General features: G+C 51.0%; 4 protein-coding genes across 12 annotated transcripts in view; 2 read left to right on the top strand and 2 right to left on the bottom strand.

Annotated features, from left to right (window-relative positions):
* Positions 1–18457, top strand: part of nvy (CBFA2/RUNX1 partner transcriptional co-repressor nervy) — a 29284-nt gene that overhangs the window by 4733 nt on the left and 6094 nt on the right. The window contains exons 1-3 of one of the 6 annotated variants that reach the window (XM_076370842.1): positions 8312–8654; positions 8846–9065; positions 16423–16771. In XM_076370842.1, the coding sequence (XP_076226957.1) occupies positions 9024–9065; positions 16423–16771 (391 nt within the window). In that variant the 5' untranslated portion in view covers positions 8312–8654; positions 8846–9023. Of the gene's footprint in view, positions 1–8311; positions 8655–8845; positions 9066–10637; positions 10683–12019; positions 12343–12517; positions 12680–16422; positions 16772–18457 lie in introns of those variants that run through there. The other 5 variants (XM_076370841.1, XM_076370843.1, XM_076370845.1 and 2 more) reach the window with 5 other exon arrangements.
* LOC116432483 (serine hydrolase BPHL) lies at positions 2335–4367 on the bottom strand. Its single transcript, XM_031989478.2, has 6 exons — positions 4204–4367; positions 3447–4112; positions 3293–3383; positions 2907–3227; positions 2568–2823; positions 2335–2473 (listed from the first exon to the last, which is right to left on the bottom strand). Exons 2-6 carry the CDS (start codon positions 3570–3572, stop codon positions 2383–2385), a joined length of 885 nt encoding a protein of 294 aa, XP_031845338.1. The 5' UTR covers positions 3573–4112; positions 4204–4367; the 3' UTR covers positions 2335–2382.
* Positions 4491–6040, bottom strand: vih (ubiquitin conjugating enzyme vih). Of its 3 annotated transcripts, none has more exons than XM_031989490.2 (4): positions 5889–6040; positions 5483–5597; positions 5156–5360; positions 4491–5078 (listed from the first exon to the last, which is right to left on the bottom strand). In XM_031989490.2, the coding sequence occupies exons 1-4, from the start codon at positions 5990–5992 to the stop codon at positions 4954–4956; spliced, it is 549 nt and encodes a 182-aa protein (XP_031845350.1). In that variant the 5' UTR covers positions 5993–6040; the 3' UTR covers positions 4491–4953. The 3 variants fall into 3 exon arrangements, with proteins under 3 accessions (XP_031845350.1, XP_076226963.1, XP_076226962.1); XM_076370848.1 differs by having other exon boundaries at positions 5483–5614; positions 5889–6038; XM_076370847.1 differs by having other exon boundaries at positions 5483–5654; positions 5889–6034.
* On the top strand, positions 6625–8066 carry LOC116432488 (kxDL motif-containing protein CG10681). Of its 2 annotated transcripts, XM_031989489.2 has the most exons (4): positions 6625–6773; positions 6867–7066; positions 7146–7280; positions 7485–8066. In XM_031989489.2, exons 1-4 carry the CDS (start codon positions 6625–6627, stop codon positions 7523–7525), a joined length of 525 nt encoding a protein of 174 aa, XP_031845349.1. In that variant the 3' UTR covers positions 7526–8066. The 2 variants fall into 2 exon arrangements, with proteins under 2 accessions (XP_031845349.1, XP_076226964.1); XM_076370849.1 differs by having other exon boundaries at positions 7146–8066.

The raw sequence follows: 18457 nt of genomic DNA, 5'->3' as shown, positions 1-18457 counted from the left end.
GGGCCAGGCCTTGCCCCGCCTCAACTTTTATTGATCCAGAGGATGTCGTGTGCGCCGAATACGTCTAAATATTTTCGCAAGCTTGCGTGTGTATCCTTGTCGACGCGATTCGGTTATTGGAGATCGAAACTATGCGTGCCTGATAGGTTTCGCGTTCGCGTGTATCGTCAACGAGCGGCCTTACGCGGCAGACACAGGCTCGTCGAACGACACGCATCCGACACGCTCGTGTACGATAGTAGGCGTCTCGCGATACACTTTAGAAGATCCGGATGATCGGTTCGTTTCTTACTTGGAAAGCAAGGGGTGCCTGGTCGTATCGAGGCCAAGATTTTGACGCACGACTACTTTCTCGTACGATCTCGAGCGATACGGAATCGAAAACGATCAACAACGGAGACGCAAGCTACCGTAAATGGTGTCGTTTTCTACTCGGGAGAAGACAACGCGCGGGATACGTCCAAGTTGCGAGCAAACGGCGTCGCGATTCGACTCGAAAAGTCTAGAGGCTGACGCGATTCGCGTTAACCCAGACCCGCGATAGAGCCCCGTGGATCGGGAAACGTCTAGCCGAGCACCGGTACATATATCGGTACGTCGGAACGATACCGAATTTTCTCATAGCTTGGGCGTTAAGTAACATCTCGGAATGATGTCATCGGAACAAGGCATCGTGTACGTCCATAACGGGAGGAGCATTTGCATACCGGGGATCTGGTTGCGTTTCACCGAAACAAAACCGTTCGTTGCTACCGAATAAAGATGCCGGTCCGGGGAAATTGTTGAAAACTCGCGCGACAGCGTTGGCACAGATTCGGTGGAAAGGATCGTCCTTTTTTTAAGGTACACGCGTGCGATCGCATACGTTGCTACATAAATATGTATTTGATGCTGCTGGATCCTATCGGGAGGAAAATTACATCCAATTTTCATTTCCCATCAACGGAAGATCCTTCCGCTGGTCGCGCGTCTCGTTTATGCGGCGAAACGCATCTTCGTTGGGAAAATTCGTCGAGGTTCCCGCAGATTGTTGTTTGTCCAACGATGAAAGTCACGCGTGAAAATATTTGGTAGCTCTCGCGATGCTTTCGTCGAGGGAGGGAACCGCGATAGAGGACAGAACGAAAAGAATAAGGACAGGTTTACGTGATCGAATCGCGAAGTAGTCTGTCCATATTTGGCCACACCCGCTGCATTATACGCGCGTTATCCCTCTCGTTCGTACTCCGTTTGGTAGTTCGCGACGATAAATTGGCAAAGTTTTTCCCTCGAAAATCTGATTATTACCTTTGCAACCGATTCGAAAAGATAAGGTGCTCTTTTTGAACGATCCTGCGTTTCGTTGCGTTTCGTTGCGTTTCGTTGCGTTTCGTTCGTTACGCAGTTTCCATTTGGTTCGTGTTCCAAACGATAATCTCGTGCCGGGAGAGTGGCAAAAGTGTTCCGGGAGCACTCGCGCTGGGGCATCTGTTCGCGCACTGTTTTTCGTCTTGCTCTTAAGGATGTTCGCGCAACGAGCGGAGTGCAGGATCGTTTTCTATCCGCGAGGACTTTACGTCGATGGTTCGGAGGGAGGCGAAGCAACGACGAGTATCGCGTTTTGCATACTCTTGACGAACGTTAACGAAGACCGCGTCTTCGAAGTTGAGAGTTACGGTGTGTCATAAAGGTACGAAACGAATGTAATACCGGGTTTTATTAGTTTGCGCTTTACTTTCGTAGTACGGTAGTTTCGTGTGCTGGCATAGGTTTCGGGGCGTAGCCGAGTCGAGCGAGGGTGCGGATCGATTTTCGTCCGAAGCGCATTGCGGATATTTCGGATGGGCGGTCCTCGATGCCCGTGTAGATCGTGCTATTTTATAGTCTAGTCGCCGGTTCGTCTTCCGCTTAGCTCGAATCGGGAAAACTATATCGGCACGAATGGCTTGCTAGTCTCTCGATAACTATCGTGCAGCACCGGATCAGGCGACATTGTCGCGTTCAAGGGAAACGCGTCAATGATTACGTTCACGCGTCGAAGCAGGAGCGAAAGAGATTTTCGGAAGGTGTTGTCGAACAAAGCGAATCTAGAAGAAGACTTGATCGCCCACATGGTACCGTGGCTCCTTTCTCTGGCTCGATTCCGGTGCCGGTTAGCCCACGTGTGTCCTCTATGCTGCGTCATGCATTCAATGTGCTTCACCGTAGAACGAACATTACCAGAGAGTAACGTACTCGATAAGAAGTCTTGACCGATTTTTACACGACACTCGCACGACCCGTCGATACGGTCTACCAACGTATCCGCGCGAACCGCTTGTACGAAAAGAGACACAGGTAACGTACACAGTGTGATCCGATTCGTTAAGTATATTTTATTTCACCGATGAGGGGGGTCGATGGTTACTCGATGAGAAAGTCTGTGACGAGATCGTTGAATTCTTTAGGGTATCGCATGTGTAGATTGTGCGCTCCGTTCTCGAACATTTCCAACCTGAAAGCAGTTAACGTTTCGTTCGAATCTGACTGTAAAATCGACTGGAGCGTTCGTCGCGTAAACGGATATAGAACGATAAGCGTGTACGTACTTTGCTCCGGCGATGTGTTCTTTCAAATAGAGCGGATGTTCGTCGTCGACCATTACGTCTTTCTTCCCTTGGACTATCAGAGTCGGACATTTGATATTTGCAAGTAATTCCTTGCACAGATTGCCGTTCGTTTTCTTCGAAATCCTTGTGATAGCGTCGACCCAGCCGGACCATACTTTTGAAAAATATTCTTCTCCGTAGATCGCTATCATCGGTGCTCGCATCTTCTCCGACCAAGTGTCGATGCTTCTGATTTCTGCGGAGAATCTTTCCTTTGAACACTTCCCTTTCAAGACGCGACGCGAGGCGACTCGAAAACGATAAGCTCGGCGAACGTACTGTTGTAAAATTCAACTTCCTCCGGTGTCACGTAACTGTTGGCCGCAACGGACACCAGTTTTCGGACGTTTTCGGGAAACTTAGAGGCCAGGATCAACGAAGTAATTCCACCGTCGCTCCAGCCTATCAGCGAGAATTTCTGGTATCCCAGAAGTATCATTAGATCGCGAGCATGAGTAGCGTCGCGTTCAAAGAAATCGTCCGGAAACGTTCTGTCCGGTGGTCTCGATTTTCCATAACCGACCGGATCCCACGCGACCACGGTGAATCTCTTTCGATCGAGACCCTCTACTTGAGGCTTGAAATCGGTCCAGATCGAGCCTGCGACGCAGACATTTTCTCTAAATATAGTCATGTATTCGAGATGCAAGTTTAATTTCGCTTACCTGCGGCACTGGGCATAAGCAAGACGGCATGGTCACCGGTTCCGACCGTCAAGTAATTGATATTTACCCCGTGCACGGTGATTTTTTGTTCCTGTTAAATGATTCAACGGTTTCCAAAGATTTCGGAATGTCTATTTGAAAAACATGCATGTACCTGTCCCTCTCGACTCTCGGATGCGGAAGATAATCGTTTGCAACCATTTCGAAAGGTTGCGAAGAGATCGGCGTGTGAACGGATCGATACGTTGCGCGTGAAATTTCGGTATGATGTCGCTAGCATGGCTGACGACTATGCCGTCGTTCCGTCCGTATATGCTGAGTCACCGATATGGCTCCCTCCAACGTTGTGCGCGCAACGAGATCACCAGGCACGTATCGTGCTTGGCGTACACGCGCTAAGATCAAATATCAATGTCCCCACTTTTCGTGAACCTTGAATCGATTGCTTATCAAAATCCTCTTCATTTGTATGTTTTCGCTGTATACGGGAATGTCGAGATTTATTTATGTATGCGTGTACGTACGCATGTACATCGATCGCACATTGTCCCCAGCCTTGCCGGTTCAGGCTTGACAACAATTGTCGAAACCTAAATCGAAATCCTTGCTTATATCGTATCGTTCGAAGGAAAAGCAAGCACCGTTAAGTTGATTTACATTCAATTAACAATCAACGATAAAAATGCTCGCCGGCTCGATGTTTTCATGAAATCGCAAGCCCGCGTTGCGTCGAAATCTTTCTCGGACACTCCCGTCCAATGATCTGTATCTTGTTTCCGTAAATTCTTTAAGGGATTCGCGAACTGCGTTTCGGTAGGTCCTGCGAAACGAGGGAAAAACTAAGGATCAATGTTTTCTTCGATTATCATTTTCTCGTTTCTTTTTGTTTCTTCTTTCTCTTACACGCTCACCTCATGCATCCGATTATTGAAGGAACCGGATGATTCTCGGATACACCTTGGATATTTCTCTCACATGCAAAATGTCTTTCGTAAAGTTTCAACGACGAAATATTGATGTCAAGTTTATCGACTCGACACAAATATTAATTATTCGTAGCGAATTCAGTTTTCATCCATGCTCAATGTGCCTGATAATGGTAGAAAATTGCTCTGTTATTATTTGCAGCGAGCCGACTGTGACAAATTCAATTTTTCTCCGGAACGTTTCACTTAAATTTAATTAAATATCGAACATCAATGTTTAAAATATTTATTTTCGAATTATACAATAACGATAAATGACGTAATATCGAGTATAGCTAATACGTATGAAATATTCTAAAATGTATAGAAAAGTTAAAATATATTACTAAAAGTAAATAATAAATAAAAGTTTCTGATACAAAATTTGTTATGCAAAAGTGTTTAATACGCATACACAGTCTTAAAATCATGATACAAATTTCATTCGCCTTCCAGGCATATGTACGAAATTAGGCAACAAAAATGGACGATATAAAATTCATTTTCGCCTCTTTTTGCGCAATACAATTACATCGATCGATGACAAAAGAAAAAGAAATAAAACAAAAGTCTGAACTGTTTATAATATAGTTCATAAGTTTGGTGCAACAGGTCATTGTATGCCTTAAACCTAATAATAACGCTGACGGAAATAGAAATATTAACTCAGCCAAGATGATTACAAGAATGGACTTATCATGAGTCTTGTTGGTCACGAATTAAAGCTCTGTTATATTCTTCCGTCAAATGTTTCTTGTACTTTGTCTGATCGCTCCATAACTTGGCCGCTTGAGGATTCAGTGGGCTTTCATTGTTAGGTTCTGTAGAATAAAACGCACGTCGTATTCTTCAAAGGTTCGTTTCGCTTTACATGTGGATTCGATATAAGTATGCTTACCACTAAGAAGAGACTGTATAGACAATAATATAGTACGCACGTCGTATAAAGCACTCCATTTGTCTTTCAATATGTCCAAACAAATGTTACCTACTGCATCTACGTTTGGGTGAAAACAAGGAGTTGCAAAACGCACTATGGGAGCACTGTATGGATAACTATGAGGAAATTCCAAAGTTAACTTGTACGTAAGGCCTGCATAAACCTACGATAGCAATAAATATAAGGTGGCTTAAGCATTGCTACAATGTTTATCATATATATATATATATATATATATATATATTTATATATTAATACTTTAATTATGTAAGATGAAAGTATTACCGTGTCCCTTGGTCCTGTGATAGTTCCAATCCATTTGAACAAATTTTCTCCATCAGGAAACGCAGAAACACCTTTCTCCGTACACATCATCAAAACCATAAGTTCCTTCTGTAGTCTACGCATACATTTTATCTTTGTCGGTACAAGGAACAAAAATTATTTTCAAGTAATCCTACAGTAAAACACATTGACGATCACAAGTATTTACGAATTGGGGTCGAGCCAATTTTAAAATTTTCGCCCAAATGGTAGGTTATAGTCAACGGTGTAACGATTGAGAAATGTTTATGATACGATATCGTAATGAAAAGTAAATGATACAGTACTAACAGGAGAAAACACCACCGGCATGAGATCATATTCAGTCGTTGATTTCTATGGTAAACATTGAATAAAGTTTACCTACCGTTTACTAACTGCATGGTTGTCTTTCGGTATACTCTGCTTTTCCTCGGTAGCTTTACTTGGTGCGTTTTGAGACGAATAAAATGGATTTATGTTTTGTGACATTCTGGTTTAACAAATTCGCGCAGCAGATTACTTGAAATTCCTTTTTTCTCACGCGAGATTTTCAAAGGTTCAGCTCGAGGCACAACAGTCACTGTAGAAATTTGAATGTTGGAGCGGCTATAAACCTTTGTAAAAACATTTGACTTCAAACAGCTGTTGAAGGACTTGAAGGTGAAGCGTAGGTACTTTGTTTGCACGACGAGTCCGCTGGGTTCGGAGGAAGTATGAGAAGTCGACTTCAATCGAGTAAATTAGAAAAAGGAACGCTACGATTTCTAGTTAGTAACATTTTCGCGTCCAGCTTTACGCACACTCGACAATCGTACCATTGATTCGGGATAATGCAGCTTCACCGACGAGCGAATCGTCGGTAACTGACGAAGTGGTGTGCTTGCTGTGTTCGACGTTTCGCAAAGTGTAGATTTCTGTTTCACGGTTAATATTAATTTTATATGAGGTTGAACCGACACGAGTGCCGTTCATCGATGATCCGTATCACGAACGCGACGAATCCAATGAATGTGCATCGAGAGAAACCCTAGTCGCGCCGGAATTGTCGGAAACGAGTGGCGACGACAACAATGACATTACACGCAAAATACGATTGTTGCGATACATAGAATTTGGAGAAAATGGCAACTGCACAAGGCACGCCGGAATCGGATACTGGGAGTTTCGAATGTTTCCAAAATTATACAGCACCAGAAGTGTTTATACAAGGTTTGGCCGGTATAGTCGATCAACAGGATGTAGAATCTATGATCAGGGCTCAGAAGCAAATGTAAGAATATATTTCTTTAAAATTTCGCTAGTTTTAGCGCGTCTTTCGTTCTGCGGCATTTTCGATTCACGTTTCTGCGTTATTCCATCGCAGGTTGCAGAGGTTCGAAAAGACCAACGAGATGCTGACAAATTGTAATCAGTTGTCTGTAAATAGGCTAAAGACAGCTGGAATGGAATTTAAGAAGCATACGGCTCTGTTGATCGAAATGAAAAAGGATTTGGATTATATTTTTAAAAGGATCCGAGTGGCAAAGAACAAATTGAGCCAACAATATCCTCAAGCATTCAACGGTAGATAAAAAAATAATTGTGTTTGCATAGATAAGGTTTCGATAGTCTGTTCGCTGAGAGTACAATTTGATTTCTATAGAGGCTGTAAGAAGCAGCTTGGCGGAAGAAGTAATCGTCGAGGATGTAGATTGTCCTGTGAAACCATTGGAACCTGAAATCGTTCCATTACCAACCACACCTCAAAATGTTACTGATCGAGATCCAGATTCTGATGGTAACCAAACTTGATCTACAAATAATTGTATTACCATGCGATAAATTTACCGAAATTCCGGACAAATTGTTCGTTGTTGAAGTATTAACGTTTCTTTAACTGCCTCTATCGTATCGATTATTCCATTATTTCGAAAGTGATTCACGAGAATATCGTTTTAGTCGAGGAAAACGAAATGTTATCGAGATTTCTCTATTTTTATAGTAAAGCTCTTCTCCTCCTTGTTTGACCAAAGTACCTGGTGATATAATCACGAACGGACGGAGTGGTTGTTAATAGTCAATTTCGAATTTGCTTATTTCGATGCATACGTTAACGAGTGACGAACAGTCTTTGTTCCTTGTCGTGAAACGATCCATGGATCCGTGGATCCATCTTAATTGTCCGATTATGCACGATGTACACGGCGGCATCCGTCTCGGAGCGGCTGCACGTTGATCGAAAGTATGTGTAAAGATTTAAATGAATTCCGTGTAAGCTCAAAAGCATTCGACAACTGTTATCAACGAGACGATCTGTTCGACATATACTACGCATCGCACGAGAGCAAGTTATAGTTACGTTACTATACGCGTCGATCTACGTTAGAAACTAAGAGTAATCTCATGTACATGTTACAGCCATAGTACGCGATCCGATACGAACGTAAAGGAAGATTGTCGTAGAACAGATTACTCGAAATGATTTCGATACCGTGGCTGTAACGTAACAGTCATACTGTAATGGAATGAAAGCTTCGGTATAGCTCAATGAAATACAGATGTTTATCGTTCTGATTCCGCTAGACGCAGTTGCTTCGTTTTATTTCCCGATCTTTCGGAAATGCGATCGTCCCTTCTCGCTCCCAACTCGATCGCGCAGTTACGCGAGAAACTAATGACGACTTCAATTGTTGGTATACAGTTCCGGTCGAGGAGTTTCAGTTTGCAAAGCTGCGGAAACGACGAATAAAGAGCAACGATAGTTCGTCGACGGAGAGCAACAACGATCACAGTAACGCCGAAACTTCGTCCTGCACGTCCGACACCGGTTAGAGTACTCGTTCCGGATGTACGTACGAACATACGGAAAAGAAGCGAAAAAACAAACGTGAAAGAGAAATCAACGAAGAGGGGAACGTTCGAAGAAAGTCTGAGAATTTATGCTTTAATATTGCCGCGAAAATCGTTAACCGGCATTAACGATGTTCCTCGTTCGATGTTGAACAATCCCCGAAGTCCAAGGTGCGCCGCTTTGATCGTTTGGCGCGCGGAAACAAACGAGCTGTCCGCGTGATCGTATTCCTGTAAATCGCGAGCCTGTGAATAATATCAATGTCGAATAACGAATAAAGCTGTTTATACACCGTAGAGCAGAGTTGATCATTCCGTAGCGGTAAGTACGACGATTGATCGCGTTCGAACCAATTACCGCGGAGAACAGAGAACACCGTGTAGATTAGAACGCTTCCATAGTGTTCGTTTATAGAAAACGTTCAGGACATTGTCAACTTATTTAACGCCGTACTCTTAACCGACGCGTTCCGAATGATCGATCCTTACAGAAAATTTCTTGTTCTACCGTAGCCTGAAACGAGGGATTCGAGTTTGAGGAATGGCTGAGAAGCCGTATCGCCATCCAGCGGAGATGCGTCTAACGTTTGGAAGGAACGCCCGCTGCTATGCAACCGTGTTTGCTGACCTCCCGTACCGGTAGCAGCTACCTTCGTTATCCGCGCAAGAGACTCGGATGGTGCCCGACTAAATGGAAACGGGAGTCGATCGGATCGTTCGCGATTCACGAAAGGTAATGGAAAGAATAGCAAGTACCGTGCGCGATTTCGCGTAACAGCGAAACTTCCGAAAGTCCGACGAACAGGGGAAGGGGCTGAAATTTCGCGGAAAACTATTTTACCATTCCACTGTTACTCCTTGTTGTTTGTGAAACTTCTCCTTCTCGCAAGTATCGTTCCTATCTGAAAAGGACCGGTATGGAAAATTTCAGTCCCGCCGGATTTGTCTGGTTTTCGGAAGTGCAGCCGCGTTTCGCGATTTGAAAATCAGCTGCAGAGCGTCCGCAGGAATAATCATAAGAATCGATTAGCGTCGATTCTTTTCGTTCTTCTTCCGGTGAAGCTTGCGACAGGCTCGGCGTGTTCTCGGCGTGTTCTCGGCGTTTTCTCGGCGTGTTCTCGGCCTGTTCTCGGCCTGGAGGAAACTACGAAGTTTTTTGATCCCGTTTGTTGTTTCGTCTTCTAAAAACGTTTTTTAAGAATCGATATCGATTCTGCTTTCTAGCATGTCTGGTTTGTACTGTACACATACGTCAGCCGCGTGCATATACACACGGCGAAGGCTTGCCGTTTCCAGGGTAGAAGACGCCAGTCGTCGCGATGCCAGAAACCAGCTGCGCCTCAGCTGTTTTCTATCCGTTCCATCCTGTTCCTTCCTTTTCCCAGCAACAACTCTTCGAAGTAAAGTTTCGAAATGAAACCGTAGATAGACGCGAATGGTTAGACTCTGTTTAACCGTGATTTCGAGTGGGGTCTCGTTCCAAGACCCGGTCGAGCGCGATCGCGTTTCAACACGTTGAACTCGCGACTTCCTTCCGAATGTTTCCAAAAATGCAGATGGAAAAGAAAAAGAAAGAGTAGGGTCTAAGGCGCGCGTAGTTTGCGCGTTCACGCGTTTACGAGGTTAAGCTGAGCGGGGAAGACCCGCGGCGCGATACGGGAGAAGGGCTAATTGTAAGCCGGAGGTTCGGTAGAACACGGAAACAGCTGTTTCATCTCATCCGGTTCACCTGTTCCATTCGACGAGGAATTCGTGTCGCGCGACCCGCTGGTTTCGTCAACGCGGAGCGCACAAAGAAAACAGTTTTGTCCGAGCCGGAGCGCAACTCGCACACGTAAGCTGTTTACCCGCGTCTAAGCACGCCGGGGCGTGCGTTGCTCGAACTTTGTCGCATCTTCCCGAGGAATTCGAGCAGCGCGCGACATGGGATTCCGGAGACGACAAAGGGGAAACGATCGTGGAATTCGTAATGTTTCCAGAACGAATTCGCGAACGCGAATCCACGTTCGAAGAAGCATTGATCGAGGAGAACGGCTGTTTCGCGTTTTTCCAGGTCGGTTTCGCGAAAGCGCTGTAAAATCGGCTGACGCGGTTTCTCCCCCGCGAGAGGAGTGACTTCGTGCTATTGACATCCGCTCCTCGTGGTATCGACATCCCGGTACAAGCCAGCCCACGCCGAGAGCACGATTTTGCGTCGCTTCCACACAGGGGAGAACGCGGCCGGGGAACGGAAAGTGGCAGAGAGGGAGAGAGAGAGAGAGAGAGAGAGGAGGAGGAGGAGAGACCGAACGGGTGATCGAACGAGCAGGGCGAAACGAAGAGAGGAAATTCGACGAGTTGTACGAGCATGGTCCGCGTCGGTATAATTTTCACCAGCGCGAAAATCACTCCGAGCATGGCCGATAAGTCGTAAATTACGAGTGCGCGCGAAAGTATGCGGCGTTCCGTGACCGTGTGAAGCGCGGGATCGACTCGTCTGCGAGTGACGGCGCGATCCGTCGGAACCCGCGTCCGTCCAACGTTCGTCGCGAGCCAAGTTCGCGCGCAAATCATCGGAATAGCTCCCGCGAGCGTTACTCGGTCTTGTTCGAGCTTCGGCGTGTTCTCGACGTTGATCGTCGCGAACGATCGAAACGGCTACACGCGGCCGAAGCGGCGGAACTTAGATTGCTCCGTCTATCGTCGTCTAATTCTCGCCGGCGAACCAGACGACGTCGATGGTTTAAAGGACGGCTGGTCGCTTTCGCTCGCGGCAACTTCCAAGTGGGAGCGACGTCGATTTCAGTGGGTCACGAAGGAAGCTTCTTCGAATACCGATCGAAGAATCGAAGGCGGTCGCCGGTTACCGTGGAATCCCGGGGCCTTCGATGCGCGCACCAACAACCGTACAGGAGTGTGCGTGGCGATGACAGGCCCGTGACGGAGTGCTAATAATACGTATAATAGGCCGGCTCGCGCGCGTCCGCGTGGTCGCCCGTGAATTTCTGCCAATCGGCAGGGACGAATGCCGAGAGGAGAAATTGTCGCGCGCGTGCACGCGATTCGCGGCGCTAGTTTCCGGCTGCGAATTCGTTTGGACCCGCCGCGACGCGAAACTGGGTCATCCTCCGTTTATCGTCTCCTCCGTCTGTCCGGGAAGACTCTTCGGATCTTCTTCGGATCTTCCGAATAGAGTCGCCGGTGAAACTTTTCCCCTTTGGGAATTCGAAAGGAGCCCCGAAAAGACAAGGCCGCGCGCGCTTCTACACGTCCCAAAGACGAGAGGGCAGGACAAGACGGCTGGGGAGATGGGAGGATGAAGGGTGGATAACGGGTGGATAACGGGTGGATAAAGGGTGGTAAGCTATTTCTCAGCTTCACCGGCAGAGCTTTCTTCGCGGGAATATATCGACGCGTCAAGAGCACACCGGCCCGTTTACAATATCCCCGCAGAGTCCGCGCTCGTCTATATCGTATTTCGAGCGCATCGCGATTCACGAGTCGAGCCCGGAAACCTTCGGAACCGTGGACACTTGTCGGTGGCGCGAACACCGCGACCGCTAACGAAAGGATTGGGACCGGTGCGAGTTCGAGGCAAACAGGGGTTGCGTGGTGGAGCCAGCGAACCGCCACCTCTCTTCCGCAACCTCCACCGGCTGATATCGTTCTTCCCGTTCTCCGGCGAGACGTTCAGTCGGCTGCCGACAGCCGTCCGTGCCACGCGGTTCCCGGTGTCGCTCTCCCGGAGCTGCGCCGAGTCGCATCGGGCTTCCTCGGCTTTCCGTCGCTGGTCTTCCTCGAAGTTTCGAAAGGGTGGTCGCGCGATCGCGAGCGTCTCGGATCCACGGTTCGATCGCCGACGGCGGCTCGCGGATCCGCGACACCGCGTTTCCCGCCGAATCCGAAAGGCCCAAGTTCGCGACGCGAGTGCATCATGGAACGCGCGAGAACCGTGCTTTCTTAAGTTCGTCGCCGTCTCGCCTCTTCGGACTTTTCCACGGGAAATCGAGAACGCCGAGGTTCGACGACAGGTAGGAGATAGGACGCGTTCGGCTGGAGTATCGTCGATCGACCGTCTCGCGCGAAACACTCGAACACCGACGTCCTGCCGAGCGTGACGGCGAACGTTCGCGATTCCTCGAGACCGTCGCGCGGCTCGCCGATCGAGTCGCCGCGTCGATCGGGACGACCTGTTGTGGCCTGTGGCGAGTCGCTTCCGAGAGGCGGACGTTCGCGAGCGCACGTGTGCCGAACGCGTCCACGGGCAGCGGCAAACGAGGAGGGAGCGACGGGAATCTGGGAGAATTTTCGAGTGTTCTTCTCGGAGGCCTAGCCGGAGATCGAGGAGCGGCCTACGAAAACCGTCAGGTGCATCGGTTCGCACGGCATTCGCCGTTCCCGATAACCCGGTTCCCTCGGAAGGTGGTCCGTTCGTCGCTATTAGCCATCGGCTCCTCCGGCCGCGCTCCTTCTTCTTCTCGCGTTATCGTCGTTCGTTGTCGTTTAATCGATCTCCCGCTCGTCCGCTCGTACGGTCGTCCGCTCGACAGCTCGCGGCCTGGCTCGCGGGTTCCAGCGGCCCTTTATTTCCCTCGACGAAATCGTTGATTTTCGCCGCGCGAATCGACGCCCGCGGAATGGATTCGCCGGGTTCGTTTACATCGAGCGACGTACGCAAATATTAGTTCGGCTGCAACCGGCGCAAATATTGGTCCGCGATGCTCTAAAACTCTGGACGAGCCGCTTCGAGTGTGAGAAAACGGCAGGTGGCACCAGGCGCGGATGAAATAATACCTTTCGGCGAATCGGTCGCTCCGTCCTAGACGGCTCCGACGAGGACGCGAACGCGGGAGAGCGCGTCTAAAGCCGAAAGGTCGAACGCGCGACAGCTCTTGACCCGGTGCACGGAACCGGACTCCCGCCGGTAGTCGTGCCGTCAGCGAGATCGCTCGCGTGCGCGTGCATACGTTGCGGCACGAGACACGCGGCACGGTTGCGTCGCTTCGCTGTATCCGAGTATTATATCGATTAACTGTTGGCAACAGAACAGAGTCAGAGGAAACCTCGTCGGAAGGCAGCGCGGCTTTGCCTTTCCTATATTATTAATCTTTCTCTCCCTCCTCGTTCGTTTCGATTTCCATTCGTCTTCGTCTTTGGCGGTTTCCCCGCGCGCGCGGCTCGTTATCCTCGTTCCCTTTCACGCCGAACCGAGGGAACGGCGGCGAGCGCTCCTGCGGCCGACAGCAGTCCGGTGTCTCCGGGTTGGATCGACCGTCGCCGCGCGCTCGAACGAGCGGGCATTTTAGCCGGACAACGGTCAAAGTTCGCGATTGCTCGAGTAGCGAATCTTTCGAACGACGGAAATGCGATCGGTGCATAGGTTTGAAAGGCTAAACCGAGAAAACCGGCGTGCGGCGACTCTGCCGTGTCCGATCGAGATTCGATCGAGGCTCGATCGGGACTCGATCGACCGCGATACGAAAGAACGAGCGCGTCTTTCGCGGCGCGGAGCGGCGCGGCGCAACGAGACGGTTCGTTGGAAAATTGACCACACGGCTACGCGTGACGAGCAAAACGTCAAACGCCGGTCTGAATTCGGCGCGTCTGGCCGTGACGTCAGGTTAATGAAACCGGATTAAATCTTTGTTAACGGCTGCTTTCGTATCGGTGTTCCGCGTTACAATAGCCGAACGTTTTCGCTCGATTCCCGCTCGATTCTCGCACGATTCTCCCTCCATTCTCCGTGGATATCACGGCCGCCGATGACGGGCGGTTCTAGGGAAAAAAAGCCGACGAGCGCTTATCGGAATTACGCGAATCGTGGCTCGACGATCTGCGAACCAGTCGCGCGTCAACGATGCGATCGAACCGCGCCGTTTGCGGTTTTTCCGCGGCCGTTCCTCGTTACGCGACAACCGCGTAAACGGCGAAGCAGCGAGGGGATGGAAGGGTGGAGACAATGACAACGAGATACGGAGGCCGCCGGAGGGAGAGAGAGGCGGGAGGCGGGAGGCGCATCGTCAAAGGCCGGTGCGAGCAAGAAGACACATACACGGTGGCTGTGCGTGACATTTTTGTAATGAAAGCAAGCTAAACGTACGTCGCGCTCTCGCTAGTCAGTACGGCAGACATCTGGTCCGGCTGCCTGGTCGGCTCGCCTGGCTTGCTGCCTCTCGCCTGGCCGTTCTAATATTGGAAATTGCGTCTCCACCCGCGCAACCTCCTGTCCGACAGGCACCGTACCATGTGCAGGACATATGTATAAACATAAGCTCGCAGTCTGGCACGATGGCGAAGCCGTTTCCTTCGAAACGTGCCCGCGATCGATCCGTACGTGCTCGAAGCTTTTTTCTCCTCGCGCGGCTCGCCCGTTCGCTCCTCTCTCCCGAGATCGGATCGGCCGCCGATCGGTGGTCCCGAGCCGAACGCGCCGCTCGCCCCGAAAAAACCTCTGCGTGAGCTCGCGTTTATATCCGTGCGCGTCTCACAGCTGCGCGCAATTATCGGCGGAGAGCCGTGGATTTTCCACCGTGGCACGTATTATATCGTTTGCCAACAACTCCGCTCTCTTGTTTGCTTAACTAAGCATCTTAACGAATTGCCGCAGACGCGCGTCTAGTCCACCCCGAGCGAATCAATGGAAAGGTGTCTCGGCTCTGCCCGTCTCGCGTCGACGATCGTTCGCTGCCGGCGCGCGACGCGACGGCGATCGCGGACATCCGTTTCGATAAAAGCCGCGAATCGTTTCCCGGTGACCCTCGGAGCCCGCCGCGCGGTGCCGAATGTCCGGATTCCCGTCCAACGCGCGCAAACCTGACGCTTTTATCGTTCCGCGTCGAGATTCCGGGAGGAGATTGATCGATGGCCGATCCCGGGGGGGCGCCGCTCTCGGCGGAGACCGACGTTCCGGGAGCAGAAATTGTTTCGGCCCTCTGCCCCCCTCTGCCCCCCTCGGCCCGCCGCCGGCAATGGAACCGAAAAGTTGACGCGTTCTAATTGGAAATTCGCTTCGGAGGAAAAGGGGTTGGTGGCTGCGGTATTTACAATTATCCGGGGGCAAAACGGCTGCGCCGCGATTCGACGTGAATTAATTCGGTAATTAGTTTTCTTGGACGCCTAATAAGGTCGAAAGGGGCTCGTTGTCGCGGTAATTTCGATGGAATTATACGAGCGCGCCGTTAAAGCTCCACGCTCGGGGCAATCGACGAATCCGGACAATTTATCGGTTGCGTCGAGTCGCGTCCGCCTCTGTGGGTTTTTCACGGTTTGCGAGGTTCGCGAGGTTCGCGAGGTTCGCTGCACGCTTTGTAGAACGAACGCGTAGAATAAATGCCGCCTTTGCAGGTCCCTCGATGACGGACTGGAAGGGACCGCGAGCGCTCGTACACGTTTATCGGGCCGTTAAAATACGACGACATTTGGCGATGCAATTTTCCAGTAAAAATTATAGTGGGCCGTCCGTCCCGGGTGCCGTTTCTTGGACGAAACGAAGGGCTCGTTTGCATTTCACGTTAATAACGAGACCATGTGGCACCGAAGGCGGGCTGCTGCCACGGCTGCGCGTCAATAAAATAAAATTCTGCCAGCAGGAGCTGCGCGCCACGTGGATCTCGAAGATTACTTCCCGCTTTCGTTCCATTTAATTCTCTTTCTCGTGCCAGGTTCTCGGGACCGTTTCCGCCCCGGATATTGCTCCTTTTCGATCTTTCGCCCTGCGGAGATCGAGAACAAGGAGAACTCGCAGTCGAAACGATCGATCCGGTACAGGTGATCCCGCTCGATCGTCCGCGCGATCGTTTAATTCGCGTTCGCGGAACCTATGGCCTAGGCAGATTCGTTTTTCGGCGAGCGATCGATCACCGTTATTCGAAAACGTTCGGTTGTTTAGGTATTCGAGGCGAGTCGTCGAATCGCGATGCGTCCTCGTTGGTTTGCAAAATTGCCGACGGGTCGTTCCATTAAAATCAGTCATCGGTATGCGCGACGGGACGTCGAATGTCGAGCACGTATTCGAAACGGCGTCGCGTCGCGTCGCGTCGCGTCGCGTCGAGCATGGTTCCGCAGCGTTTTTCGAACCGATCGCGAATCAATGAATGAAATATGTTGAACAGGCAAGAAGTTGCTTCGCGAGCATGAAAGTGGAGGGTGGAGTGGCGACCACGACGATCCTCCACAAGGTCAAGGTGAAGGAAGAGGCGAAGGAATGCTGCGGTTATCAACGATCGTCGTCGACGTCAACGGCAACCGCGAGCGTCGCAACCGCGAGCGCTTCGAGCACGAACGCGGCGACTACCGTGGACGACAACAACGGCAACAACACTCTGAACGGCAGCGACGACGACGCGACGGCCGCGACCACGGCTTCATCCTCGGCCGCCGATACCGTCATCTGCCATCCGGCGGCGGCCGCTGACGCCGAGCCCTTCCCCGTCGATCTCGATTCGAAAGCCAAGGCAAAGGGTGCGTTCACTGATTCTCTCCTTACCGTTCCGTTCGCGTCGTTCGATCGCGCTAGACGGTAGTTTCTCGCGGACTCGACGGAGTCCGAGCGATCCAGAAGAAGACGAGCGGGGCAAGATTTCGAAAGGAAGGAAAGTTTCCGGGGAAAAAGAAGGAGGGACCGAGTCGAATGTTTCCGCGGCGAAACGGCGGTGGGCTCGGCTGTGGGCATGTCGCGCATTAGTTTGGAATATTGCATAGGGGTACCCGTATATCCAGTGCACGGGTATGCTCTCGTCCCAATCGTACATTTAGACCGAACCGGTTATCTAGACGGACAGGAGCCCGCAGCTGCCTTGAAAATGGCTGAGGAAAAAAGCCCGTCTCTCCCGTCAAAGCCCCGCGATCGTGTCCGAACGCCGCACAGTCGTTCCGCGTCCGCGTTCCGCGTCCGCGAGCGCGTTCGCGATCGATCGGTTTTCGTTAACGCGACGTCGCTGTTTGCCGGGGCTCCTCCGTTCCCCGAGCCAACGTTCGCGTTCGCGATCGCGAGCCTTTCCCGCGAGCCTTTCCCGCGACCCTCCGACTGGCAACTTCCAGCCAGAAGTACGGGAACGTTTTTTATCGGTTCGCAGCATGGGAGGCGGGAACGGGGAATTTAGCGAAAGATCGTAAAAAATTTACGTGGCTCGAGCGAGCGACCGGTTCGGTGCGCGAGCAGAGGTTCCCGTGGACAGATGGTTAGGCCATCAGCGACACGCGCGTTTCTTTCCAAGTCCCTCGTAAGTCGGCTTATCGCGGACGCGTACTCGCGCGCGCGGTCTCGGCGGCGTCGCGACGCTCACCGAGGCGACCGTGCGAAACGGAGGAGGGAAGAGGACGCGACTGTGCACGGGAGCACGGGAGCACGGGAGCACGGGTGCACGAGTGCACGGGTGCACGAGTGCACGGGAGCACGAGCACGGAGCGCGGACCGCTCCATGGGGGATGGCGAAACTCCTGCGAGCAGTCAGTCAAGCTGGTTGGTTCGCCTCGGTGTGTTGGTTAGGTCGGTTCGTGCTCTGGCTGACTGCCTGGACCAGACGCGATAAGGCACGTCCAACGCTTCCACCGGGATTCTGCTCGAGGCTGATATCATATCCGGTACACCGTCGGCATCCCCGACGTTCGAGGTATTTTGCGATAGTCGTCGGCACCGTACCGTTCGCGCGTTCGCTCGCTCGCTCGCTCGCTCGCACCTTCTTCTCGGATATGCTTACAACGTAGAACGGGAACGAGTTCCACGGAACACCGCCATCCGTCCTCCTTTTCCGGCTGCACGGCCGTCTCCAATTTACCCGCGGTCTCGAGTTTTAAACGCCGCGAGATCCCGAGAAAGGCTTCGCCGAACTTTATTAGAATTCGCGACTGCAATTCCGAGGAATGGCTCTCGCGTTACACCGGCGAGATATTAACCTCTCCTCGGCGCAAATCCGATTGGCGAGACCGCGATATACGCGAGTCCCCTCGGCAACCGGTACTCCCGCGAAAGAAATTCCTCCTATCTTTCCACGACTATCCTCCGCTGTTTCCTCCGCGAATTCCAGTTTCTCCTCCGCGTCGGCTCCTTTCGAACTCGACGCGTACGAGATCGAGAATCGCCGGGAATCTCGAGCGAGGAGAGGGAAGAGAGGTCGAACGCCGAGCGATCGGCGCCGCTGGAAAGGA

Source organism: Nomia melanderi, chromosome 9 (genome assembly GCF_051020985.1).
Source record: "Nomia melanderi isolate GNS246 chromosome 9, iyNomMela1, whole genome shotgun sequence".
In the NCBI taxonomy this organism is placed as follows: domain Eukaryota; kingdom Metazoa; phylum Arthropoda; class Insecta; order Hymenoptera; family Halictidae; genus Nomia; species Nomia melanderi.
The sequence above is the reverse complement of the archived record's forward strand: the minus strand, read 5'-3'. Positions and strand labels throughout refer to the sequence as shown.